The following is a 27300-nucleotide window of genomic DNA, read 5'->3' on the forward strand; positions in this document are numbered from 1 at the left end:
GCTAGGCCTAGAACCAGGTCTCCGGACCTCAGTCACAATTCGTGGTCGATATGTAAAGGTGCTTCTGTGTTGAAGTGTTCATGAAGCCACCTGCTAAGCACAAGGCAATGTGCCGTATCCTAGGAAGAGTCAGCCATGGCAGCCCTGTTCTCTAGGAAGCTATAGCCAGGATGTCAGAGCACAAATACAGAAAGAAATCTGTCTGATTTAAAACAGCCCTGAGGGGCCTTGGCCAAGTAGCTCAGTTAGTTAGAGCATCACCCCAATAAACCAAGGTTACAGGTTTAATTCCCGGTCACAGCACATACAAGACTCAACCAATGAATGCATAAATAAGTAAAACAACAAATTGATCTCTCCCTCTCTTTCTCTTTCTCTCTCTCCTCTTCCTCTCTCTAAAACAATCAATAAATTAAAAAAAAAAAAAAAAACAGCACTGAGGAAAGCCAATACAGTTAGGTAAATTATACTATGTCCAAGGGAGAGATCTGTAAAGCTCAGAGTGACTGACTGCCTGACTCTCCATGACCTTCTGAAAAGGTGCTCATCAAGACGTTTTTATGTTTTAGTCTTGTTAGAACCAAAGAGGCCCCAGCAGGACTTCTGGACCCAGCCATAAGCCAGCAGAGAGCAGTGAGGGGCCTGAGGGAATGGAAAGGGGATGAGATTGGGGACCTCATTGCATGTGACCTGTTCCCAAAGCCATCTGTTCTTGCAGATCCCTGTTGAGCAGCTCAGAGCAACTAGTAAGCAAGACAGGGATCTTTGAAACACAAACCACCAGTGATTACAAAGCCATTGGGTGCATTACTGTCTTCCCTCTCGCCAAGTGGATATGGTTTATAAAGGACAAGTGGTGTGTTTTTTCTGGCTGACCGTGTCCCTCCTGTGCAGTGGCTAAGGGGATGCTGTCAGAGGCTTCTGGGAGTGGCGGTGGACTAGTTTCCAGAAAGACAAGTGAAAACCCAGCTCCAAGGTAAGCTCCAGAGCCTGGACCCTGGCAAATTAGTCTTTTGGCCTGGTTGCCATGGAGACAGACAGGCAGCAGCTGGGAGGGAAGAGGGAATGGCAGCTTCACTGACATCTAGGATTCTGAAACAGCCATGATGGGGGAGGGGGCTAGACACCGCCCTTTCTCCCCCAGATACAGAAGCTCTTGTCTGCCCCCCAACGCCCCGACACAGGATCCGGTGAGTGGACAGGGTCATAAAAGGAGACATGCAAGCACTGGCTCCTGAAACCCCTGGTTTTCTGCTTCCAGGCCAGTGCCCTTCTGTCACACCACAGCTGCTTCCTGCTCAGCTTTTGGAGCAAACAGATCTTCCAGCGATGAGCTCCTGGGCCCTGGTAGGGTTCCCAAGCTCCCTCTTTGGAGGGAATAAGTCGTTAGAGGTGAATCTCACAGTGTTGGCCACTGGAGGCTAATTTGGCCCCGTGCTCTTGCCATCTCTCTGGAAAACCTGTCAGAGGCTTTGTGGGGATGTGACCAGCCATTGTCTGGGAAAGGAACTTGAAGCTGAGCCCAGAGGGAACTCAGCAAATGATGGGGTTTATTGTTCCTTCTTTTGAAGCTACACGGATATCATTAATTTGTGGCTTCAAGCCCCATCCTCTGTGGCCCAGAGGAAACAATCCTTGGCTCTCCCCTCTTGTGGGTTATCTCTGGAAACTGAAGGTGGGAGAGAAGGGGCCTGGGATCCAGGTCGCCTGAGTCCACTTTCCCAGCAGAGCAGCCAGGAGCTTGTGTCTCAGGGTCTTGGTTCCCTCCTCTTTGGTAAGAGGAGTAATGAGGCTGGTATTGTCTGTGGCTTTGCACTCTCGGCCCTGCATGTGAGCAGGATCTTACCTAAGAGGACTGAGCCCTAGTGTGGAGGGATGGAGGAGCTAGAGAAAAGCAGGGGCTCTTGCCCACCAGCCAGGCTTTTAATGTTGTTGTTTTAATTATGATTTAATAGAAAATAAATGGAGAATATGACCCACTCCCTCATCCTTGCTGGAAACTACTGATAATTTAATTGTATATCTTTTCAGATCTTTCTCTAGGCTTATACTTAACCCTTAAATTATTATTATTATTATTATTATTATTTTAATTACACAAATGATTTGAGAACATATTTTTATAAAAGACATGAACACCACAGATAAACGTAGAGTTTAAAAAAAAATCTTCTTTTAGTCTATTACCTTCACCAGAGAGAGCTGATGTGAATAGTTTAATGCCCTCCATATATTTATGTACAAACACAAATACCGAGTTTCAGCTTTTTTTTTCTCTTTAGCATAGATGCAACCATAACATCCACACTGTTCTGCAAGTTGCTTTTCCCACCACACTGTTACTCTGTAAATTTTTCCATGTTGACATATCTATCCCATCCTGCATAACTGTTGCTTAATAGTCTACTTTAGGGGTGTCTGTACTTAAGTGGTGTCCTCTCATAGGCACGTGCGTTGTTTACAATCATTTGTTATTATTAGTGCTCTGAGCACTTGCACATCTATACTGCTCACAAAAATTAGGGGATACTTTATACTTCACATTCATTTTGTGAGCAGAATATTTATACTGGGTTTATTTCTAAAAGTAGACTTGCTGGGTTAATATATCTGTAGATCTTTAATTTTTCCAATAACCATGGGGATTTATTGTTGTTTTATCTTTTAAAAATTATCCAAGACATGGATGCCCATTGCAAAAATAAAATAAAAAAGTAGTGCAGAAAGCTACGAGGGGAACAAAATCCCTGCACCCAGGGCCATGACTGTTTCCTTTTTGGCATGTTTCCTTCCGGTTATTTTCTCTGTCTGCTGTTTTACTGTGATCTGATTGTACGGCATAGGTAATTTTCTACCTGGCTCCTTTTTTTTAAAACTTAATGTTATAAGCATTTCCCTATGTTACTAATGTATTTTTATAAACATCTTTTTTATGATTTCATGGTAAGCATTATATGTACACACCATCATTTTCTTAGCTTGTCCCCTGTTGGACTTTTAGATTACCTGCATTATTTTTTTTTACTGTAACACTGCAGTGTATAGCTTTTTGTGTAAATCTTTGTAATTTCCTTAAGCTAGATTCCCAAGAAGGAAAATTACTGGGTCTAGAGGTAGGATTTTAGTGAATCTATTTTTTTTAGGTTAAATTTTGAATTACTAATATGGACACGTGGTACAAAATTTCAAAGGTTATAAAATGAAAAAAAAAATGTCTTTCTCTACCTTGGTCCCTTAGCTGTGACTTTCCTCCTTCAATGCAGCACTAATCCAGGAGGCACCAAAGCATAAAAGTTAAGGGTTTCAAAGGCAACACTATTACCTGGTCCTTATGTATTTTTCTTGGGAAAAATAAAATAAAGTAAAAAATATATGTATGTATACACACACACACACCTGTAAATAGAGATTCCTTTTTTCATATAGCAATAGTAGCTTATCCAATACATACTTTACATTTTTCCCTTTTCACTTAATATGTTTGCTGATTACAAAACTGCCTCATTTCCTAAAAATGTTTACCTGGAAGTTCTTTAAATAAATGGATGTGCCATAATTCATTCAGTCGATACATTTTGAGGTTGTCTTCCATCTTTTGCTATTTGAGCAGTGCAGTGGCAAATGTCCCTACACATATGCCATTTTGTCCATGTGCTAGGGCATCTATCTATAGAATAGATTCGTCCAAGTAGAATTGCTGGGTCCCAGGGAACATGCATTTTACATGCCAACAGCTATTGCTATCTCCTTAGAGGGTGACCATTTCCTCAGTAAAGGGCATGGACAGTTTTCAAGCTTTTGATCAAAGGGCTGAACTGCTTTTCAGAAGCGTTACCTGGTTCCCCTCTCAGCAGCGATCACCAGCACCCTGTTCACTCCTCCCACTGAGTAAAAATATTATGGTGATGTTTGCGGTGTTCTCAATTGTCTTTTTTTTTTTAAGGATCTGTGAAAGATTAGTAAAAGTGAGCAAATAGTTAATTAAAAACAAACAAACAAAATCTTTTTAATAAAAAATAAAGACACTGGATATGGGAGAATTTCCTAAGACACATTTGCCGAACCTGTAATATCTTAGAGTTGCCATGAGGAGGAAATGAGATAATACACTTAGTGCAGTGCCTGGCACCTACCAAGGGCTCCGAAGGTGGTGGCTAAGAAAATAGTTTAAGAAAAAAAGGCTGCCTTCCAAGTAATCCCAATGGTGGGAGGGGGGGAGCCAGCCCTTCAGGCTCTGAAGAGTAGGCTGGGCAGTGCCAGCTTTGTTCTTTTCCTCCCAATTCTCCCACTGATCTTTCCTGCATTAAAGAGGAAAAAGGAAATCTGACTACCAGCTCCTAGGGAGACATATCCAACACGAGCACTGGCCCTCAAGAGGGACCAGGGCCAGGGGCCTCGCCCTCATTCACCTTATGCACCTTGAAGGAGCTCAAGCAGAGTTTAAGTCTTCAACCTCCCTGGAGGTCCCTGGTGTGGAGCTTACACCCTGATCAGAGACTGCAAAGAGAGGTGCAGGACCCAACCTTCCCCTTCTTACTCAAAGTTAATAGCAGGCGCTTGCTGCCTGTGCCTCCGGTCATCCAGATTTCAGAGCTGCAGGGGCACGGCTGGGCGGGCTCTGGCTGGGGAGGTCCTTGTGAAATCTGAGCGCTGTTCACTGGCTGCTGCCCGGGCCAGAGGCGGCCCACCCTTCCCAAGGTGATGCAAGTGGCAGAAGGTGTCTCTGGCTCCTGCTGGGTGCTGGGTGCCGGGTGCTGCAGTGGGCTTGGCGAGCCTCTACTCAGATTCGGGGTAGCTACCATGGGATCCGCACTGTGGGCTTGGCCTCCCCCTTCTTCCAGAATAGAGCTGCCTGCTGAAAAACCAGCAGCTGGGGATGCCATTTGTGTTCCCACCCTTGTCTCGGCTGAGGAAGAGCCAATCAGATCCTTGTGTGTAGCTATGAAAGCTGCAGGTAGAATCTATCTTGGTGGGAGAGCAGATCTGCAGAGCACAGTGGAGCCATTTTCCTGGAGGATTTGAAGTTGTTTTCACTCATAGTATAATCACCATGTTGGAGAATTTTAGCCACTCCCTTCCCTCTGCTGCCTACCCTCCTTCACACACACCAGGGGTCTCTCATTGATCTTCCAGGGAGGGCTGACAGGGGACAATACAGTGTGATGCAAAGATTGTGCCATGAGAAACTAGTTGACCTGAGGTTTACCCTTGGCCCTGAACCTGCTCTGTGACTGTGAGGGAGCAGCAGTACAGCCACAGATCTCAGCCACTTCATACATAAAAATGCAAGAAGGAATGAAATCAGACCTTGTCAAGTGCCGGTGAGGTTATGGGCCAATGGAGTCTCTCAATTTGTTCTTATCTAGTAAAACTGTCATACCCTGTGCTCTAACAATTCTCTTGGTTTCTACCCTGGAGAAATACTTGCACATGCATTCAGGTAGGCTGCCTGTTGCAGGGCCATATCTAATAAACCATTGAAAACAGCTTTGTGCCCATCACTAGGGAAAGTATAAGTAAAATATCGTTTAAATTCTTGCCTGACTAGGCGGTGGTTTCTCAAAACTAGGTTTATGAGAAACCAATCAATGAACAACTAAGGAACTGCAGTGAAGAATTGATGTTTCTCATCTCTCTCCCTTCCTGTCTGTCTGTCCCTCTCTCTGACTCTCTCTGTCTCTGCCAAAATTAAAAAAAAAAAATCTTGCCTGACCAGGTGGTGGCACAGTGGATAGAGCGTCAGACTGGGATTCGGAAGACCCAGGTTCGAGACCCTGAGGTCACCAGCTTGAGCACGGGCTCATCTGGTTTAAGCAAAAGCTCACCAGCTTGGACCCAAGCTTGCTGGCTCGAGCAAGGGGTCACTCGGTCTGCTGAAGGCCCGCGGTCAAGGCATATATGAGAAAGCAATCAATGAACAACTAAGGTGTCACAACGAAAAACTGATGATTGATGCTTCTCATCTCTCTGTTCCTGTCTGTCTGTATCTGTCTATCCCTCTCTCTGACTTTCTGTCTCTTTAAAAAAAAAAAAAAATCTTAACAGGTCACTATACTGTGGTTAGAAAAGGAGTAAATTAGATCTACAGATGCAGGGACATAGATAGAGCTCAAAATCTATTAAGAAAAGCAGAAGGTTGCAGAATATAAAATACAGTGTTTGCAATATATAAAATAAAAATGTGGGTTTCCCATGAGGGACCCAAGGAAGGTTCATGGGGAGTCTCTGTCCTTGAGGTCCTTACAATCCAGTGGGGTTTGCAAGATACCAAAGAAAGGGTAAACCATATTGCTGGTGTATGACATCAAGCAGAAGGAGAAGCTACGGGGAACTATGGTGGCCAATGCATTCTTGTATGGGACAAAAAAGATCCTGTTTTGATGGCCTGACAGAGCACTGATTTTGTATGAAGAAACAAAAACTTATAGCTCAAGAGTAAATTCAGCATAAAATATGTAAATACTAATGAAAGTAAAAGCAGAGGGTTGTTTGTCCTTATTAGCAAATATATTTCAAGAGTCCTTACAAGATGGATCAGATAACTTTTCTTCTGGTTAGAATTAAAAACATAGATTACTCTGTAAAAGGAATTATAGAGGGCCTTCTGTGCCATGCTAAAGAATTTGGCCTTGAATCCCATAGACATTGGAATAGTGGAGGGACAAAATGTTTTGGAAAGAACTTTGTGGTGACAGTGAAGCAGAGGTTGACTTGCTTGGCAGTCATGGTATCACAAAACAGTTTTGTTATATTTAACTAGAGGCCAATATTTAAAAACCAGGATAGTTCATTAGAAATCCTAAATTCCAGCTTCTCTATTTTTATTTTATTTATTCATTTTTAGAGAGGAGAGAGTGAGGGAGAAAGAGAGACAGAGAGAGAGAAGAGGGGAAGAGCTGGAAGCATCAACTCCCATATATGCCTTGACCAGGCAAGCCCAGGGTTTCGAACCGGCGACCTCAGCATTTCCAGGTCGACGCTTTATCCACTGCGCCACCACAGGTCAGGCAATTCCAGCTTCTCTAGCCACACATTGTTCCAGGACAGCCGTCAGCCGAATCCAAGTGGGAGCCCTCTGCTGTGGATTGAATTGTGTCCCCTTAGTGTATGTTGAAGTCCACTTGTACCAGGAATGTGACCTTATTTGAAAATTAAGTCTTTGCAGATAATCAAGTTAAGATGAGGTCATCAGGGTAAGCCTTAATCTAAAATGACTGGTGTCCTTATGAAAGGGGGAAATCTGAACACAGAGACAGACACACATGGAGAGAAGACAGTGTGGAGACGTGGGAGGCCATCTGCAAGCCAAAGAACGATGGAGGCTCCCAGAAGCTGGAAGAGAAGCATGGCAGATTCTTCCTCACAGCCCTCAGACAGAATCAGCCCTGCTGCCACTCTGATTTTGGACTTCTGGCCCCCAGAATTGTGAGACAATAAATTTCTGTTAGTTAAGTCACCCAGACTGTGGCACTTCATTAAAGCAGCCCCAGAAAAGTGATACATCCCAGTCCTTCTGCTTAGATGGGGCCTGCACTCCCCAGTGATTTGAGTTGGCAGGTGCCCATGTTGGAAATGGATTCAAGGGAGGGAGTGGACTGAGGACCAGTTAGGAGGCTGCTAGGGTAATGCATCAGAGCGGTGGGTTCTGCGAATGCCCTGCAATGCTGATGCTTACTAATTGCTGCAAGGGCTTAGCCACAAACCCCTGAAGGTCTGCAAATCAACCCCGAGTTCCAGTGACATCTTTTTTTCCCCTTGTGTATTTTCTCTTACAGAGCATCCCACCCTTCTCTTCATGACACCCCAGCCACCCCACCTTCCGGGCTTAAATCCTACTCAGTGTCTACTTTCACCCGCCTCGGAATGGGTGTGATCTCAGCAGCCTTGGTTTCAACTTCCTGTGACAGCTGTAACCTCTGTTCTCACTGAATTGCTAAGGTTGCTGATAAATGTCAACTGCCTGGAAGTTGTGTGAGTCCTGGGAACATGTTTCCCTGCCAGGCCATGGAAAACTGGGCTCCGGGATGGCCCAGAAACTCGATGAATTAAACATAACTGATAACACATCCCTGCTATTAGGCCCACCAGTGCCCATTCAAGAAAAGGACTAGATCTTAGATGAAAATCATACTCCTAGCCCCATATGGGAAGAATAGTGTATTTACCTATTTGAAGCCCCCAAAAGCCCCCCAGAGGGCAAGTGCTCCAACCTCACCATTCCCACACCATTTTTCTTGCTCACATTTTGATTATTTGGAAAAGGTCAATTGGAAGGAACAACAGAATGCAATCACCTTCAGCCTTCAGGTTAAAATAAATGTCACTGGTTACAGAGACATGATGCTACATGCAAGGTAGTATCCTGCATTGGATCCCCAATTAAAGCCAGCCATTTAGTTAATAGTATTGAACCCCATGTTAATGTATTACTTTGGATACATAAAATGTTAACATTAGCTGGCTAAAGGGTGTTTGGGAACTCTGTGTGCTTATCTTTGCAATTCTCTGGAAATCTAAAATGATTGTAAAATTAAACGTTTTGAATGTGTATTTTTAAATGTCCCTAAAATAGTACTTTTTGAATTGCAAGAGATTGAATTCCAGAATATACCCTCAGTCATGCTGTCTGACTCTCTGCCTTAAATGTTTGGTGGCCAAAAGACATCAGCCAAATGATTCAACATGTGCCGAGTGTCTATTCATGGCACTGTGGGGACACTAAGATAAATCAAAGAGAATCCTGTCCTTGAGGGGCTTACTGTCCAGTAAGGGAGACAAACATTTGTGTGGATAGTTATAATACCAGCATAGTATGTGAGGATCAGAGAGATTAATCAAGGTGGAGAGAATTTCCACAGAGACAGAGGCCAAGGGACTCAGCCTAGGACATACAGACATGTGACTTTTTAGGGAGTTGGGAATAGTCTAATAAAGCTGAAACTTGGAGGTATGGGGGAAGCAGAGGTAGAGGTCTCAGAGACATAGGAGGACCTATGATCAGTGAGAACGAAACTCTTTTCTATTTTTAAAACAATTGCTTTATCATGAATAAAAGTAATATAGCTCTTGAGGTAGATTGCTATTACTTCACGGAGGGTCTCAAATGCCAGGCCAAGGACCCTTGGATAATAATCTAAGGAACACATCATATTTTTTAGATTTCAGGAATCTTTTCTTTTTCTCATGTGATGTGCGCCAAAGTTTAATTCATAAAATGTTTCAAGCAGAAAAAAGGTGTGATCAGAGCTGTGTTTCATGATTAATACCTCCACTGTCACCCACTGAAGGTTTGTTATGCATCAGAAACAATGCTAGGTACTTTATATATATCATTTCATTTAGTCCTGACAACAACACTGCATTAGGGGCCTTGTCCCCATTTAAGGATGATGAAATGCAGGCCCCTAAATGGAAAGTCATTCCGGAGTTCACACAAGTGGTGACTGAACGGGTCTTGCAGCAGCTTTTAAAGCACAAGATGCAAATTCCTGTGTGACCTTGGGCAAATGCCTAACGGTCTCTCTGGCCTTTCTATCCAGTCTGTAAAATAACAGGGTTAGCCTGATAAAACAGTGTAGAATGATAGCGAAAAGCACAGACTTGGAACCAGACTACAAAAGTTCTGTGCTGTTGTGTAGCCTAGTTGGACAAGTGATTTAATCTCTCTGCAGGCCTGCTGCTGACATCTGCCAGATCCAAGGTAAGAATATAAAATAGAAGGCCACATACCTTAGACCTAACAATTTAAGGGTTACACATCAAGCTAACAAACTCTTTTTTAAAATATATGTTTTATCTTCCTTGAAAAATATGCCTCCATAATAACCTAGAAAGCCAGGTTTCGAGTTGAGAATGTTGGAATTCTGTGGCATTCCAGGTCAGCATGTGGCAGAGCCAGCTCCCTTCTCTTCCTGCTCCTGCTCTTGCCTGCGCTCCCTGGCCTAGATGCCCAGGTCTGTCCACACCCCTTACAAGCAGCCTGCCTTGCACTCACCAGCAGGGAAGTTCGCCCTTGGGGGGACGAGCTCAGGGAAGGGGCTGGTGTAGATGCTGAAGGTGAACTCAGGCTATTTGGATTAGGAGTTCTGGAGTCCTGGGTACCCAGAGTGTGGTCTAGAAGGGGTTACCAGGCTCTAGGCGGGCATATATATTTTGGCCTCAAGGAATGCCTTGCCCTTGAGAAGGGGCACAGCTGGACTCTTGATGAGAGGCAGAGAGAGCATAGCCCTTGAAAGTGCATGTACCCTATGTGACATGTCTACAGAAGATAATGTCTCTCTGTGCCTCAGTTTCTGTTAGAGTGGCCAACTCATCTGAGTTTGCCTTGGACTTTCCCAGTTTTAGCACTGAAAATCCTGCATCTCAGAAAAACCCCTTGGCCCTAGGGAAACTGGGACAGTGGTCATCCTTGTTTCCCCTTCTTTATAATTAGGCCAATAATATCTCATAAGATTGTTAATGAGGATTAAATGAGTTATTGCATGTGGAATGTTTACACCAGTACCTAGTGTATGGTAAGTATTCTATGAGCTCATTAGCTATTATCTTTTTCAGTTATTTTTATTGTAGTAAAATACACATAAAATTTACCGTCTTAATTTTTTTTTTTTTACTTTTTAAAAAACCGTTTAAAAAATAAAACCATTTTTAAGTATTCAGTTCAGTGGTATTAAATACATTCATAATGTATTGATAATATATTTAATCATCACTATCTATCTCCATAACCCTCTCATCTTATAAAACTAAAACTCAACGCCCATTGAACAATAGCTCCCCATCTGTCCCTCCCACCAGCCCATGGCTACCATCATGTACTCTCTATCTCCATGATTTTGAGTAAGTATATCACATAAGTGGAATCATACAGTATTTGTCTGTTTGTGACTGGCCTATTTTGCCTAGTATAATGTCCTCAATGTTCAGCCATGTTGTAGCATGTGTCAGAATTTCCTTCCTTTTTTAAATTTATTTATTTTTACAGGAACAGAGAGAGAGTCAGAGAGAGGGATAGATAGGGACAGACAGGAACAGAGAGAAGCGAGAAGCATCAATTATCAGTTTTTCATTGCAACACCTTAGTTGTTCATTGATTGCTTTCTCATATGTGCCTTGACCAGGGATGGGCCTTCAACAGACTGAGTAACCCCTTGCTCAAGCCAGCGACCTTGGGTCCAAGCTGGTGAGCTTTTTTGTTGTTGTTGTTGTTCAAGCCAGATGAGCCCGCGCTCAAGCTGGCAACCTCGGGGTCTCGAACCTGGGTCCTTCTGCATTTCAGTCCGATGCTCTATCTACTGTGCCACCGCCTGGTCAGGCGAATTTCCTTCCATTTTTTTTTTTTAATTTTATTTTTTTTTAAATTTTTTTATTTATTCACTTTAGAGAGGAGAGGGAGAGACAGAGAGAGAGAGAGTGAGAGAGAGGAGAGACAGAGAGAGAGAAGGGAGGAGGAGCTGGAAGCATCAACTCCCATATGTGCCTTGACCAGGCAAGCCCAGGTTTCGAACTGGCGACCTCAGCATTTCCAGGTCGACGCTTTATCCACTGCACCACCACAGGTCAGGCTCCTTCCTTTTTAAGGCTAAGTAATTTTCCATCATATGTATATATCATATTTTGCTTATCTATATACCTGTCAATGGACAGTTGAGTGGCATCTATATTTTAGCTATTATGAATAATGCTGCTGTGAACATGAGTGTGCAAATGTTTCTTCAAAACCTGCTTTCAGTTATGTTGGGTGTATACCCAGAAGTAGAATTGCTGGGTCATATGGTAATTCTATTTTTAATTATTTGAGGACTTTCCATATGGTTTTCCACAGTTGGCTATACCATCTTACATTCCTACCAACAGTTCGCAAGGGTTCCATTTTCTTCATATCTTCTCCAACTCTTGTTTTTGTTTGTTTGTTTTTTTATAGTAGCCATCCTAATAGATGTAAGGAGGTATCTTGTGGTTTTACTTGTAGTTAGCTAATATTAGTGATGTTGAGTATCTATTCATGTGCCTATTGGCCATTTGTATTTTTCTTCTTTGGAGAAATATCTATTCAAGTCCTTTGCCCATTTTTTAATTGGATTTTTTTTTTTTTTTTTTAGTTTTAGGAGTTCTTTCTATATTCTGGATATTAATCCCTTATCAGATACATAGTTTGCAAGTATTTTCTCCCATTGTGTGGGTTGCATTTTACTCTGTTGATACTATCTTTTTTGGTTTTGATATTGTCTTTTTTTAATATTTATTTTTAAGACTTTGTTTATTAATTTTAGAGAGGGGAGAGAGAGAGAGAAAGGGGGAGGAGCAGAAAGCATCAAATTCTTTTTTTTTTTTTTTGTACCTTTCCAAAGCTGGAAACGGGGAGGCAGTCAGACAGACTCCCGCATGTGCCCGACCGGGATCCACTAGGCATGCCCACCAGGGGGCGATGCTCTGCCCATCTGGGGCATCGCTCTGCTGCAGAGCCATTCTAGCGCCTGGGGCAGAGGCCAAGGAGCCATCCCCAGCGCCCGGGCCATCTTTGCTCCAATGGAGCCTCGCTGGGGGAGGGGAAGAGAGAGACAGAGAGGAAGGAGAGGGGGAGGGGTGGAGAAGCAGATGGGTGCCTCTCCTGTGTGCCCTGGCTGGGAATCGAACTGGGACTCCCACATGCCAAGCCGACGCTCTACCACTGAGCCAACCGGCCAGGGCCAGCATCAACTTCTATATGTGCCTTGACCAGGCAAGCCTGGGGTTTCAAACTGATGACCTCAGCGTTCCAGGTCAATGCTTTATCCATAGCACCACCACAGGTCAGGCCTAATATTGTCTTTTGATTTTAAGTTTTTATGAGTCCAATTTAGTTTTTTTCTTTTGTTGCCTGTGCCTTTGGTGTTACATTCAAGAAAGCATTGCCAAATCCAAAGTCCTAACACTTTTCCCTGTTTTCGTCTACGAGTTGTGTAGTTTTAGGTCTTTTTTTTTTTTTTTTTTTTTTTGTATTTTTCTGAAGCTGGAAATGGGGAGAGACAGCCAGACAGATTCCCGCATGCACCCAACCCGGATCCACCCGGCACGCCCACCCGGGGCGAGGCTCTGCCCACCAGGGGGCGACGCTCTGCCCCTCCGGGGCGTCGCTCTGCCGCGACCAGAGCCACTCTAGCGCCTGGGGCAGAGGCCAAGGAGCCATCCCCAGCGCCCGGGCCATCTTTGCTCCAATGGAGCCTTGGCTGCGGGAGGGGAAGAGAGAGACAGAGAGGAAGGAGGGGGTGGGGGTGGAGAAGCAAATGGGCGCTTCTCCTATGTGCCCTGGCCGGGAATCCCCCGCACGCCAGGCCAACGCTCTACCGCTGAGCAAACCGGCCAGGGCCTAGTTTTAGGTCTTATATTAGATCTTTGATCCATTTTGAGTTAATTTTTGAATATGGTATGAGGTCAGAGTTCAACTTCATTCTTTTTAATGTGGATATCCAGTTTTTCCAATATCACTGTCCTTTCCCCATTGAATGGTCTTGTAATTCTTGTCAAAATCATTGGACCAGCCCTGGCTGGTTAGCTTAGTGGTAGAGCGTCGGCCTGGCGTGCAGGAGTCCCAGGTTTGATTCCCAGCCAGGGCACACAGGAGAGGCGCCCATCTGTTTCTCCACCCCTCCCCCTCTCCTTCCTCTCTGTCTCTCTCTTCCCCTCCCACAGCTAAGGCTCCATTGGAGTAAAGTTGGCGGGGGCTCTGAGGATGGCTCTATGGCCTCTGCATCAGGAGCTAGAATGGCTCTGGTTGCAACAGAGCAATGCCCCAGATGGACAGAGCATCGCCCCCTGGTGGGCATGCTGGGTGGATCTTGGTCGGGCGCATGTGGGAGTCTGTCTGACTACCTCCCCGTTTCCAACTTCAGAAAAATACCAAAAAAAAAATCATTGGACCATATAGCAAGGGTTATTTTTCTTGGCTTTCTATTTTATTCATTGGTCTCTATGTCCGTCTCTCTCTCTCTCTCCCTCCCTCCCTCTCTCTCTCTCTCTTTTAAGTGAGAGGCGAGGAGATAGACAAACTCGGGCATGCACCCTGACCAGGATCCCTACAACCCCATCTGGGCTGATGCTCAAGTACCAAGCTATTTTTAGTACCTGAGGCAGATGCTTGGATCAACTGAGCTATCCTCAGCACCAGAGGACAATGCTCCATCAAGCCACTGGCTACAGGAGGGAAAGAGGGCGGGAAGGGGGAGAGGGAAGAGAAAAGAATCAGGTGGTCGCTTCTCCTGTGAGCCCTGACTGGGAATTGAACTGGAATGTCCATATGCTGGGCTGACCCTCTATTCACTGAGCCACCACCTAGGACCTATATGTCTGTCTTTACTTTGATTCCTGTAGCTTTGTATTATGTTTTCAAATCAAGAAATGTGAGTCCTTTAATTTTGTTCCTCTTATAGCTATTACCATTTTAAAGGTTCCAGTCTACTAGAAAAATACTTAGTTTCTATAACTGAAGGCTGGGAGATGAGAAAGAGGAAAAGTTTTAAACTTGGAGGCCAAGAGTCCAGCAAAACAACTAGCTAAATGGGGAACCCTAGACGTTGTTGGGAAGATGTTATTTCAATATGAGTTACCTGGAATTTGAGGTTCCTTATGGGGCAGGGGGATCCATGAGGAGATGTCCTTTAAACTTTAGAAATAATGTAGTTGTAGAAGTCAGGAGAGAGATAGGAGCCCAAGAGGCACAAGGGAGTCATCCCCATAAAAAGAACCATTAGAAAAAGGTGTGGACTTAGATAAGAGGGATGAGGACTAGAGCATGGGAGTGAGAAGACTGGCCGGGGCAGCAACATCTTGGCCCCATTCCACTCACATTTAATTTGTGTGCACTTACCATATTTCAGTGACTCCAAAATGCCATTGATTTTTAAGACATACCATTATTTTATGTACCACTAAGAAAATATGCTGTCAATAATTATAATGTTATTTATTGACTATGAAGCACAACCTATTTCAAAGATACAAAAATGTGGGGGGCGGTGAATACATCTTAGAACTAATTAAATAAGATATATGCCAGGCACTGTGTCAGGCATCATAAAGAGGAGAGTGGGATAAAGCTATGAAAAAGACCCTGCCTTCAAAAAGCTTCCAACCTCACAGTGACACCTACAGACACTTATAAACTGCCAACCGAGACAAGTGCTACCGTGCAGGCTCCAGTGCTATTCTGAGATTAGGTGCTGCTTGTCAAGTATTTATAGGCATTATTAATACAGACAGAATTGACAGCTACATCTTTCTTGGGATTTCTAGTCCTCCCCCTCCTTTTCCCTAATGTCTGAAATTCCTAGGGACAAAGCCTTTCAAACCATTTTTGAATGAATTGCGGTAATGAATTAAAACACCACATGGTGAATATTGAACTGATACAACTCGTATGAAAGGCAATTTGGCATTATCCAAATTGTAAATACATTTTCCCTTTGAACTTGCAATGTATAAAATCTATATATCTTCTAAGAGTATATCTTGCAGATATACTCACCCACATGGAAAATACCATATATAAGGTTATTCATTACAGCATCATTTGAAATAACAAATAATTGAGAACAACCTATGAGTCATGGATAGGGCACTGGTTAACTAAGTTATGGAACATTCATTCATACAGTGGATCCTAGGGCAAGAAAATGCTTGATCTGTGAAAACATGTTGAGTGAAAAAATCCTAAGTGCAAAACAGTTTCAGTAGACTACCATTTGTATTATGGAGGGGAAGAAGAATATATATATTAATACAAATTTGCTTGTGTACCTGTCGAGAAACTTTAGGATACACAGGAAGATAGCAATGACTATGCTGGGGGAGGAGTGGGTATCAAATTTGTCAGGTGGGATACCAGAGAAGAGGACTTTTTATACTTTATTTCTAAACTATGTGAATGTGTTGTCTATTCAAAATAATTAAATCAATTGAAATTTGTAAAATACTCCTGCGAAGAGTTAACCCAGTGACTATGATTCCCCCCCAAAGGGTGATGGTCTATTCATTCATTCATTTTTTCATTCAATAACCTAGCAATCAAGAAGCTTCTCTAGCAATAATAGTTAACAAGCATTAGGCACTTACAATGTGCCAGGCACTGTTCTGGGTACTTTTGGTTTTTTTACAGGGACAGAGAGAAAGTCAGAGAGAGGGATAGATAGGGACAGACAGACAGGAACGGAGAGAGATGAGAAGCATCAATCATCAGTTTTTCGTTGTGACACCTTAGTTGTTAATTGATTGCTTTCTCATATGTGCCTTGACCGCGGGCCTTCAGCAGACCGAGTAACCCCGAGCTGGAGCCAGCGACCTTGGGTCCAAGCTGGTGAGCTTTTTTTTTTTTTTTTTTCTCAAGCCAGATGAGCCCACACTCAAGCTGGCAACTTCAGGGTCTCAAACCTGGGTCCTCTGCATCCCAATCTAACCCTCTATCCACTGTGCCACTGCCTGGTCAGGCTGTGCCGGGTACTTTTAATCTCATTGTTATCCTCTTGCATTACCAAAGAGAAATTCTTCTTGTTTAAAGTCAACTGCAAATATCCAAGCCCCACCATGCTGGGCCAGGACTGGTTCTGGGCATTAGGAACATCAAGACAAAGATAAAACCCCTGCCTTCTTGGACTTACTACTCTAGTGAGGGGGCCAGACATGTAAAATAGCAGATTCACAGACAGCATTTGAACAGGGAAGGGAGTGTTAGGGCCTGATGCCTAAGGGATAGGGGACAGAGGGAACAGAGAGTCTGGGGACAAGGAGAAAGTCTCTCCCACGACATCAGTGTGCCAACGATAAGCCCTATAAGTAGCAATGGAACGTGGAAGCACCTATGTGGGAGATGACCCCTGCAGCCTCAGAACCAACAATGGACAAAGGCTGCCGGTGCTCTGTAAGAACAGAGAAGATCTGACAACTACCCGGAGCGTTTGATCAGTGTAGACATCCCTTCTGGACTTTGAAGAATGAAGTGCTCTTCTTTTGCTGTCTACACAGATCAAATAAGCTGGATGACTGCCATATCTTGACTTCACTTTGTGCTAATCTACTTACAGACAGCTCCAGAGCAATCTGACCAAACCATCTGAGCAGAGGCAAAAATAATTTTCATGGGTAAAGATAGTGCCAAAGTGTGAACATTAAGCGCCGGCTGCCACTTCGGGAGGGAGTGGGTTTGGAAGTTAGTTTTAGGAAGCTTCCAAGAAGGGAACTTCTGTCTTTCTCTATGGTAAAGTGGTAAACTATTACTCTCCATACAGTTGAAAGCACATCCTATTCCAGGGCTCATATATGAACAACCATAAGAGTTCACAATAAATATGTATGGTCTGGCTCTCAGAAAGACAACTCCATCCTAAACAACAGGGACTATCCCACCACACAAGCACCTTTTTATTCTTGGGATCATTCTAGGGGAAAGCTTATTCCCAGCCTCCGCAGCCCCCAAACAACAGTGAGGATCTCAGGAAATCCTGTCACAGAGCCTGGCAGGACCAGGCATCTAACAACAAACCCAGAAGCTAAGCGGCATCATTAAAAAAGATTAAATATCTTCATGAGTTCTAACATCTTCCTTGCTAGCTGTGGTTTCCATGGAAATAGACATCTGCTCTGGGGAAAGAGAAAAAAGGTGGGGGGAAAGCAGTATAAATGCTTTAAAATAATCAGTGTTTTGAAAGATTAATTTTTTTTTTCTGTCACAACATTAATAGAAATGTGAGATTTTTGTGTGGCAATTTTTTTTTTTAATGCACAAAATGGGTGGGACCTTCCTCTGAAACCTGCAGATCAAGTACAAAGACTTCAAGATAAAGGCTGGTTCAGAGGATAATAGATCTCTTGGCCTTGGGTTGCTTGCTCATTGCGTTGCCTCCTAATCTGTCACTTTTCAGTGAGGTCTGGTCCCCACCCCTCTCCAGCTTTTTAAACGATTCCTGAGACTTCAACTCCGAAAACTGACAGAGATGGAAGTATTTGGCCATTTCGTGGCCAAGTTTGGTTTGAGAGGAGGAGCTCTTCAGGACTCAGAATCTGAATTATTTTTGGTCCTGCTCACATGCTAAGGGAAAACCCCTTAGATTGGAGGCGGAGGAAAGGCCGAGCCCACACAAGGACAATTGTTGGAGAAAATGCTGCAACAAGCATATTTCAGGCCACAGCACATTGCTAATTGTTTGCTTTGTGTGGTGTGCCCACTGCCCATATGATCTGGTTTTCCTTGTCTCAGGCATCTAGTCACTGTATTTATCTCCAGCACATCCTTAGTGACTAGCAGGATATGGACAGTCTTTTAAAATTAGGACTGTTTCAGCAGAGGTGGTCATATTTGTTTTTGGGTTTGAAACCCATCGACTGATAAAATGAAGGTGTTCTATCCAGTCAGGATCTCAAAGCAGGTGCATTGGTGTAATGACCATCACCTGAAGACACAGCCTTGGTCAGAGGAATGGGAGGAGGGGCCTGGGAACCATATTCATTCTATTCCTTTTCCTCTGGGATTTTTGTGGGAAGAGAGAGGCCAATCATTCTGATCTGATAGCTGGGGTCACACCAGTTTCTTTTGTACCTCTGCTGTGCTGCAATCTACTCAGGCAGGGAGGAATCGTGACCTTGTTGTGGTTCTTTTTGTTTTGATTTTTAAAAAGGGCCCAGCACCTCTCTGGGGAGCACGTGCTCCAAGAACAAAAGCAACACTTAACTGCGGTCTCTGTTGTTAGAACTGCTATTGCTCTTCCTTTCCTATCATCTGGCCAAAGGCTAGGCAGAACAGATGGAGTCTGCGTTTAAGCCAAGTGACTGTTAGACCAAAGGATATCAAATTCCGGAGCTAACAGTCACTCAGGCTTTACCCCTCAGCTCTGGTCATCAGTTCGGGGACCCCAAGGACGGTAATGAGAACACACACAGTGAAGAAAGGGCAGCGCCTGTGATGTTATAGGGCTGAATGTTTTAAGGATTATGATGATGTCACAATACAGGTGACACGCGGTGGTAAAGGCAGGGCTCCGGGTGTAGGGGACCTTTATAAAGGGGGTAGCATGGCATTGTCCTGTCACAAGGGCTTGGGCGTCTTAGGTAGCCGCACGAGGTGGGGCACCGTTGGGTCACTGCGCTGAGTACTGCCCTTTCGGACGCCCAGCAAGTAGCTCAACTGAAGTGGAGTCCAGGCAGCCACCCTCTGAGAGGTGCGGAAGGACCCCGCCCCACCCCGCCTGGCCCCGTCCTTTTCCTAGGGATGGGAGAGCTGGTTCAAGTCCAGGCCCAGGTCTAGCAGAACGTCTTTTTCTGCGGCTTGACAATCACCTGGGTCCCCGGCTTACGCCTGGGGAGACCCACAAACGCCCCCACCCCTCGCATTGTCTTCCTGCCCCGCCAGCCCGGACTACATTTTCCGAGCCACTGTGGGGTCCACAGGGGCGGGGCCCACCGGACTGTTGGGGGAGGGGCCGACACGTGCCAACCCTCTCCGCCAATGCAGAGCCCTGCAGGAAGGTCACGTGCCGCTGTTTGGCGCTTTTGTGCGCGCTCGGGTCTGTTGGTGCTCAGTGTGGCCAGGCGGCTCGGACTGAGCAGGTGGGTGCGAGGTCCTTGGAGGAGGTTGGGGGCAGAGAGAGGGTTGCAGCCGGCGGGCGGAGTGGGGCCTTCGTGGCGGCCCTCTACTGGAGGGCGGCGGGCGGGGCTGCAGGTCCCAGAGAGGCTGACGGGCGGGGGTCGCTCCGCTTTGTGTGTGGCTCGGGCGGAGCCTGGGCTTTGTCCCCACTCCCTGGGGGCGCGGCTGTCGTGGGGAGAGGGCGCGGCTAGCTGGGCAAGCCCCGGACGATAGACCCCGGTTGCGGTTGAGGAGACAATAGGGGGCGTGGGCCCTCGTTTGTCTCCCTCACTCCCCCTGCAGGCGCGGCCCCGCTGGGGTTCCCATTGTCTAGAGGGGCGGAGAGGCGCCTCCAGGGAGCTGGGTGCTTTAGGGCCAGACTGCGCAAGACCAGGGCTGCACCCGCTCCCCGCGATGGTCTTCGCCCAGTGCCTGTGGCGCCGCGCCCGTGAGGTTAACAACCCACGAAGGCTCCTGTCCTCGCAACTGGGGACACGGAAAGCCAGGATGGTGGCAGATTGGGTGGGAGCAAAGGGAGGAGGTAATCCGACGTGGGGGCTATCCCACTACCTGTGGCGGGGGTAGGGGTGGCCTCGAGATAATTTTGGCGGGAGCTGGGGGGGCTCCCGCGGGTGATAAACCCAGGGTGGGCGGGGTCATCCGGATACGACCGTTAGCCCCTCCCATTCTTCCCCTTCCCACGCGCGCGGGCTCCGGGGTGTTGTGATTTCGGGGAGATTTCGAAAAGGCGCGGGGAGGAAGGGGGCGGGGCCAGGGCCGGAGCACAGGGCGTGTTCTGATTGGCCGGGGGCGGGGGAGGCCTGCTGCCTTCCTTGGCTTGGACAGGGCCACGCCCATCCTCGGTCTGGTGCTGCGTTTCATGCTCTGCTAGTCTTAGGCCATTTCGCTGTCTGATTTTAATTTCTAGCTGTTGGGAACCTGTAATTCTACGTTTTTGTTACTAGCTGGGGGTCTACAAGAATCATGACCTCAAAAAAATCAAGATAAGATACAGAATTTTTCATGACATAAGACAGCAAATCTAATCTAATGCCTGGAGATTCGTAAAATTAATTTTGCCCTCTGTTGGACAAGGAACTTAAGCCCCAAGAACAATAGGAGTTCAACATTATTAGTTAATATTAGCCTGGGCGTTTTGTTTTCCACCGTGGCAAACACAGACAAAGCAGGGGTGGGATTTCATTTGTACAATGAGTTGTAGGCATTATTAAGATGGCTCCGGTTTTGCTGTTCATTTGAATCAGGAATATTTTCTCACTGTTTTGGGGGGAAATTTAGAGTTTAAATCCAAGAGTTGTTTTTTGAACAGGCAATCTCAGTTAACTTGATTTTCTACAATCAGCGTTCTGTTCAGTTCAGATTTTCTAATGTTTGGTGTTTTAGAGATTTTCATAATTTCTAGTTCATGGTTTCTTATTTAATTCTGATTTTCCTGATGCTGATTTATGTGGATGTGATATGAGGTCCCTTTGGATCAATGACATATAGAAATACAAAGAAATTGACTGCATGCTTTTGAAAATCATTTTCAGGGCTTTCCTTGCCATTGGATTGTGTAGGATATACTGATATACTGCCAGGCTCTTGTCTTCTGTTCATCATGGCTTCTTCTGGTAGGTAAACTATTTGGAAAAGGTGAAATGTGATGGACTTATGATTTTAGAATAGGAGATGGTTTAAATCAGCCGTTCTCAACCTGTGGGTCGCGACCCCAGCGGGGGTCGAACAACCAAAACACAGGGGTCTCCTAAAGCTGTCGGAAAATACATATTTTATTTAAAAATGTATAATATACATATTTTATTTTAAAATGTATTGTATAATAAATTTGTATTTTCCGACGGCTTTAGGTGACCCCTGTGTTTTGGTTGTTCGACCCCCGCCGGGGTGGCAACCCACAGGTTGAGAACCGCTGGTTTAAATCTTAAGCCAATAACTTGGCACCACTGTTTTGGTCTTATTAAAATGTATTTTGTAAATTAGAGAATAATTAAAGAAGAGAAAATAGTTAACACTTGAATGTACTGAGAGTTATAATTAATTGTTTTGTTAGTAGACAATTTGGCTTGCTCTGAAGCAAAATTGTGGAGATTTGCACAAGTCTTTCTTTTTTGTTCATGAAAGTGTCCAATACTGATGTCTCAGAATGGTATTTATGAATCAAAAAATGTTGAGCTTTGATTTCTGGGAGATGGTATTTGCATAATATTTCTTGCTTGCAAACACAGCTTCGTCATTAGCTCTAACTCTTTATTTATTTAGAAATTACATTTAATAGGGTGACATTAATCAGTAAGAGTACTTGGTTTCAAGTAAACATCTCTATAGCATTTGAACTGTTGGTTGCGTTATGTGCCTATCACCCAAAGTCAGATGGTTCTGTCAGCCCTAATTCTGTTCATTAAATTGATTTGGTTTTTAGAAAATTACAGAAAAGTTTATTAGAATAGGAAAACTCCGTTTTTCTGAATATATTATAAATATGATCAAATCTAGATATCCAGGTGAAAGAATTGGAGAAGCGTGCCTCAGGCCAGGCTTTTGAGCTGATTCTCAGCCCTCGATCAAAAGAATCTGTTCCAGAATTCCCTCTTTCCCCTCCGAAGAAAAAGGATCTTTCCCTGGAGGAAATTCAGAAGAAATTAGAAGCTGCAGAAGAAAGACGCAAGGTAAACATCACAATTCACAGAAAACAGTATTTTTGTAATGTGGCAAACTAGTTTTATTTCCATAACATGGGGAAAACAGAAGTGTAGCTGGACTGTGTTATAATAACTACGTGAAGATTACATAATGCCAGTGGCTGGAAGAAAATACCAAACATCTTTTATTGAGCTCCTATTATGCTACAACTTTTTGACTTATATTTTTCTCTTTTAATACAGTACCTCTAAAAGGATAGGTGAGCTTAGAAAATGGTCTTGGGAATGTTAAGTCATTTTCCCAAGTCCTATAGCTCGTGAGTATTAGAGCCAGGATTCAAGCCTAGGACTTGGCCAAAATCAGAGTTCATGCTTCTTCTCATGCTTTGTGATTGAAACAAGTTTATTGATGAATGATTCTTTTTATTGTCTCATTAGATTTGGGGGGGGGGTGTTTCTTTTGGTTTAAGTGTGTTCCTGTGTAGTATTTTTATTTTTGTTATTTTGAGAACAGTATAATAAAAACGTTTTAAATTGCTAGTAGTGTGATTGTTTTGCTCAGCTGGCATTCTGGTACTGTGGCAGCTTTTCTCTTATGTAAGCTATTCTATTATAAAGTAGGCATCTTTAAAAAGAACTAAGAAAAATCAACAGGTATTAATATGCTTGTTATAGAAAAATGAAAAATTGGGAACCACAGAAATTTATAAGTAGGAAATTAAGTGTATTCATTATCCTACTTCCTAGAAATAACCATTAATATTTTGGTGTATTTCCTTTCATTAAACATTATTTTACTAATCAAGAACTTTAAATAAATTCTCATGTAGTGCCCCCTTCCAACAACACTGATTGGGGTGAATAGGTTTAATTTTTAAATTAGAGAAATTAGGTCACAAAAAGGTAAAGTAGTAATCTTCCCCCAACCAACACAGCTCAGTTTAAGTCTTAACACATTGAACCACATCCCTACACAGACAAGCCCCTTTTTAAGCTGCTGTAGCACATGCTATCCACTTTTTAGTGTCATGATTACGTGTACATACACTGGCCCATCGTTAACACTGTGAAGCATTTCCCCAGGAAGAGTGGCAGTGTTCACAGTCATTCCTACCTGTCCTACTTGCTCTTCTATGTCGCTTGTGTTCATGGAAGAGATGCAGCCAAAGGCTGGACAGAGGACTATTTAGAAATCAACCCTTGGCCCCATAGTCATTAGCCTGTGCTGTACATAGTAACTGGCTAAATATAGTGAAACTCATATCTGGGATTTTGCAGAAGAGAATGAACAGAATCAGTAGCAGATGCTCTGTAATTTTCCTACAAGTCAGTGCTTCCAAACACATTGGAATCTGTTTGGTAACAAGCTATTCTGAGTCTGTTGAAGGAGGCCCGACACGGTAATCAAACTCTAGTGGTCTGGAAGTTAATGCAGCTTCCACAGAGACAAGCTAATAAACTTTTCTTTGAAACAGAAATCCTTCTGGCTTAAATAGTAATCTAGAGGCTTAAAATTTCTATCATTCATGTATTTTCTTTTATTAGTGTGGTTACATTTTTTTTATAATGAGCTAAGTTTTGGGGGGTAGCCTTTGAAGTTTAGTTCTTTATAATAAAGTCCCATTTCTAAGGGCATATCACTCAAGCCATCTTGATACCAAAAAGTAATCTCTTTTTTTGACAGAGGGACAGATAGGGACAGACAGACAGGAAGGGAGAGAGATGAAAAGCATCAGTTCTTCACTGTGGAACCTTACTTGTTCATTGATTCCTTTCTTATATGTGCCCTTACTGGGTGGGCTACAGGCAGAGCAAGTGACCCCTTGCTCAAGCCAGTGACCATGGGGTTATGTCTATGATCCCACACTCAAGCTGGTGAGCCCGCATTTAAGCCGTCCATCTCAGGGTTTTGAACCTGGGTCCTCCGCATCCCAGTTCGATGCTCTATCCACTGTGCCTGGTTAGGCTAAGCAGTAAATGTTACAAGGAATTCCTTTAAAAGTAATTGGACAAGAATCTCTTAACAGTTTTCCAAAGTAAACAAAATAGGATTTTCATAGTATTTTGATACAGATGATTCAGATCCTGGCTTCAGTGTTAGATCAGTATTATTTAAAGAGTCCTAATATTCTGCCTCTTTTCAGACTTCCCAACTAATAATCTTATGTCATTTTAACTTACGCTAAATGCAGTTTTGAGAACCTAACCTCTTAAACATTTTTTAGTCCCATGAAGCTGAGGTCTTGAAGCAGCTTGCTGAGAAACGAGAGCATGAGAAAGAAGTGCTTCAGAAAGCAATTGAGGAGAACAACAACTTCAGTAAAATGGCAGAAGAGAAGCTGACCCATAAAATGGAAGCCAACAAAGAGAACCGAGAGGCACAAATGGCTGCCAAACTGGAGCGCTTGCGAGAGAAGGTTGGTGTCTGCAGTGCTGAGGAGGGCTAAGCTTGAAGTTTTCATGTGCCAGTGAACTGCCTTCAGCTAACCGCCTTGATCAAAGGTGTTTGGCATTCTTGTCATCAATTTTGGAACTTAACATGTTAGAGAGAGTTATCTTATTTTAAAGTAAGATGGATTATTCAACAACTTCCAGCATAATTATGCTTTTGTTGGAAGAGCAGTAGGAGGCTCAGTTATTTAGGTCTCCTGTGTGACCCAGGAAGTTTGAAGGTTGTCTTAGAACTCTAATTATGTCATTCATATAATATATAATTATACAGTAGTCCTCCCTCATCTCTGTGGGATGTGTTCCAAGACCCCCAGTGGCTGCCTGAAACCACAGATAGTACCAAACCCTATATGTATATGCTATGTTTCTTCCTATACATACATATCTTTGATGAAGTTATGGCTTCTCTTTGGCACATCCAAGTTGCCAGCACTACTCTTGTGCTTTGGGGTCATTATTAAGAAAAATAAGAGTGACATGAACACAGATACTGTGATATCATGACAGTTGATCTGATAACTGAGACAGCTACTAAATGACTTACAGACAGGTAATACAGTGGACGAAGGGATGAATTATATCTCGGGCAGGACAGAGTGGGACAGTGTGAGATAAAATGATATTCAAGACGATGAATAATTTAAAACTTATGAAATGTTTATTTCTTATACTTTCATACTGCAGTTGACTACAGTTAACTGAAACAGTGAAAAGTAAAACCACTGATATGGGTGACTATTGCATTTCTGATATTATTACATATATGGTAACTGCCGACACTATGTTGGGCCTCTTTTGGAGGCATGACTTGGCAGGCTGCTGTGTTTGACTGATGATATATACTGTTTCTTTACAGGACAAGCACATTGAAGAAGTGCGGAAGAACAAAGAGTCCAAAGATCCTGCTGATGAAACTGAAGCTGACTAATTTGTTCTGAGAACTGACTTTCTCCTCCTCCCCTTCCTAAATATCCAAAGACTGTACTGGCCAGTGTCATTTTATTTTTGCCCTCCTGACAATTCTTCTAGAAGCTGATGTAGGACCATAGGTAGATCCAGACTGTACGGTGTTGTTTTAGGGGATAAAAGGGAGAAACTGAAAGTGTTTTGCTCTTTTTCTAAAGTGTTGAAGTCTTTCTAATGTAGCTATTTTTCTTGTATCTTTTCTACTTCAGTACACCTGGTGTACTGGGTCAATGGCTAGTACTGTATTGGCTCTGTGGAAACATGTTTGTGAAGAGTATGTAGTTGGCTTCTTTCAAATTGTTAGATGCTGAATATCTGTTCACTTTTAAATCCCAATTCTGTCCCGATCTTACCAGATGCTACTGTACTTGAATGGTTAATAAAACTGCACAGTGCTGTTGGTGGCAGTGGCTTTTTCTGTCCAGGTAATAAACTGTGCAGTCAGAGGCCCTCTGGGATGATGTTTGTTCCGGGCAGGCCCAGCAACTGCAGGTTCTCCGCCCTCTTCGCACTGGAGTAGTTCGCATTGTTTTCTTCCACAATCACCACTTTGTTGCCATGCCTCGGCCCAGATCAGCTGTTATGATAGTCTTCAGATGTTTATTTGCAAACAAGCATTTTTTTGTTCCTGTGTCCCTGTTAAAAAGGCAGATTCGAGGCACAAATGGTGTTTCTAGACAACAGTTTAGAGGAAATCTTAAGATCCTAATTGGAGATATTTGACGGTTTGCTTTATGTTAACTTGGGGATAGGTATGCACCCTGATGCTTCCCTGCCCTGGAAGCTGTGACTCAAATTGAATACTGATAAAACTTTCTGTGCCCCTGTAGGCTGGCAGTTCCTTCATCTTGTATCAAGAGGCTATGCAACATACACCGTAGTCAGAGCATTGCCTCTCAATTCCCAGAAAGCCTTTGGCAATTTTCTTAGGTATTTGAAAAATAGCCTTAATTACATATGATTATTTACTTTTCAGCCATCTGTGTAAAAGCTCTTAGGAATCAACACCTATAATGAAAGTGTTTGCAATTTTGCAAGATGGCTGCTCATACTGCAGTAGGGTCTGCATGTCACCCTGTTTGTGCCTGGGCAGCTCTGGCTTTATCTTGATTAGAGGTTTTACCAAGCTTAGAAGGATAATAGCTTCTCAATCTTCCTCCTATGTTAGGATTAAGTGAGTTTGTGTGTATAGAGAGCATGCTCAGAACAAATAATGACTATTTTCTTCCAGAGGCAAGTGGGTGAGTTAAGTTTATACTTGAATTAGAAATGATTATGCCGCTTTTGTGTACCTTGAATTGATTTATAAATTTACTTAGGCCAAAGTGATCAGTTCTAGGAATTCAAAATAAAAAGATGAATTTAAAGAGTTAGGCCATGTAGGCCCTGGCCAGTTAGCTTAGCGATAGGAGGTTGGTCCAGCGTGTGGAAGTCCTGGGTTCGATTACTGACCAGGGCACACAGGAGAAGCATCCATCTGCTTCTCCACTGTTCCCCTTCTCCTTCCTCTCTATCTCTTCCCCTCCAACAGCCAAGGCTCCATTGGAGCAAAGTTGGCCCAGGCACTGAGAATGGCTCCAGCCTCAATGGCACAATAGCCCCAGAGGGGCAGAGCATCGCCCCCTGGTAGGC

General features: G+C 43.8%; 3 protein-coding genes across 6 annotated transcripts in view; all 3 read left to right on the forward strand.

Annotated features, from left to right (window-relative positions):
• The window catches only part of PAFAH2 (platelet activating factor acetylhydrolase 2), a 70063-nt gene extending 61638 nt beyond the window's left edge, over positions 1-8425 (forward strand). Inside the window, exon 12 of the transcript XR_010730489.1 lies at positions 7776-8425. The gene's annotated coding sequence lies outside the window, so the exon portion shown is untranslated. The remainder of the gene's footprint in view (positions 1-7775) is intronic.
• The window catches only part of PAQR7 (progestin and adipoQ receptor family member 7), a 146136-nt gene that overhangs the window by 79799 nt on the left and 39037 nt on the right, over positions 1-27300 (forward strand). Inside the window, exon 1 of one of the 3 annotated variants that reach the window (XM_066270049.1) lies at positions 11537-11558. The exons of the other annotated variants lie outside the window; for them this stretch is intronic. The gene's annotated coding sequence lies outside the window, so the exon portion shown is untranslated. Of the gene's footprint in view, positions 1-11536; positions 11559-27300 lie in introns of those variants that run through there. 3 annotated transcript variants of the gene reach the window in all.
• Positions 956-26068, forward strand: STMN1 (stathmin 1). 2 transcript variants are annotated; one of them, XM_066270052.1, is made up of 5 exons: positions 956-976; positions 21142-21222; positions 22106-22278; positions 24477-24668; positions 25559-26068. In XM_066270052.1, the coding sequence occupies exons 2-5, from the start codon at positions 21210-21212 to the stop codon at positions 25628-25630; spliced, it is 450 nt and encodes a 149-aa protein (XP_066126149.1). In that variant the 5' UTR covers positions 956-976; positions 21142-21209; the 3' UTR covers positions 25631-26068. The 2 variants fall into 2 exon arrangements, with proteins under 2 accessions (XP_066126149.1, XP_066126147.1); XM_066270050.1 differs by lacking the exon at positions 956-976 and adding an exon at positions 19492-19572.

The sequence above is a fragment of the Saccopteryx bilineata genome, chromosome 3, assembly GCF_036850765.1.
Source record: "Saccopteryx bilineata isolate mSacBil1 chromosome 3, mSacBil1_pri_phased_curated, whole genome shotgun sequence".
NCBI classification, from domain to species: Eukaryota; Metazoa; Chordata; class Mammalia; order Chiroptera; family Emballonuridae; genus Saccopteryx; species Saccopteryx bilineata.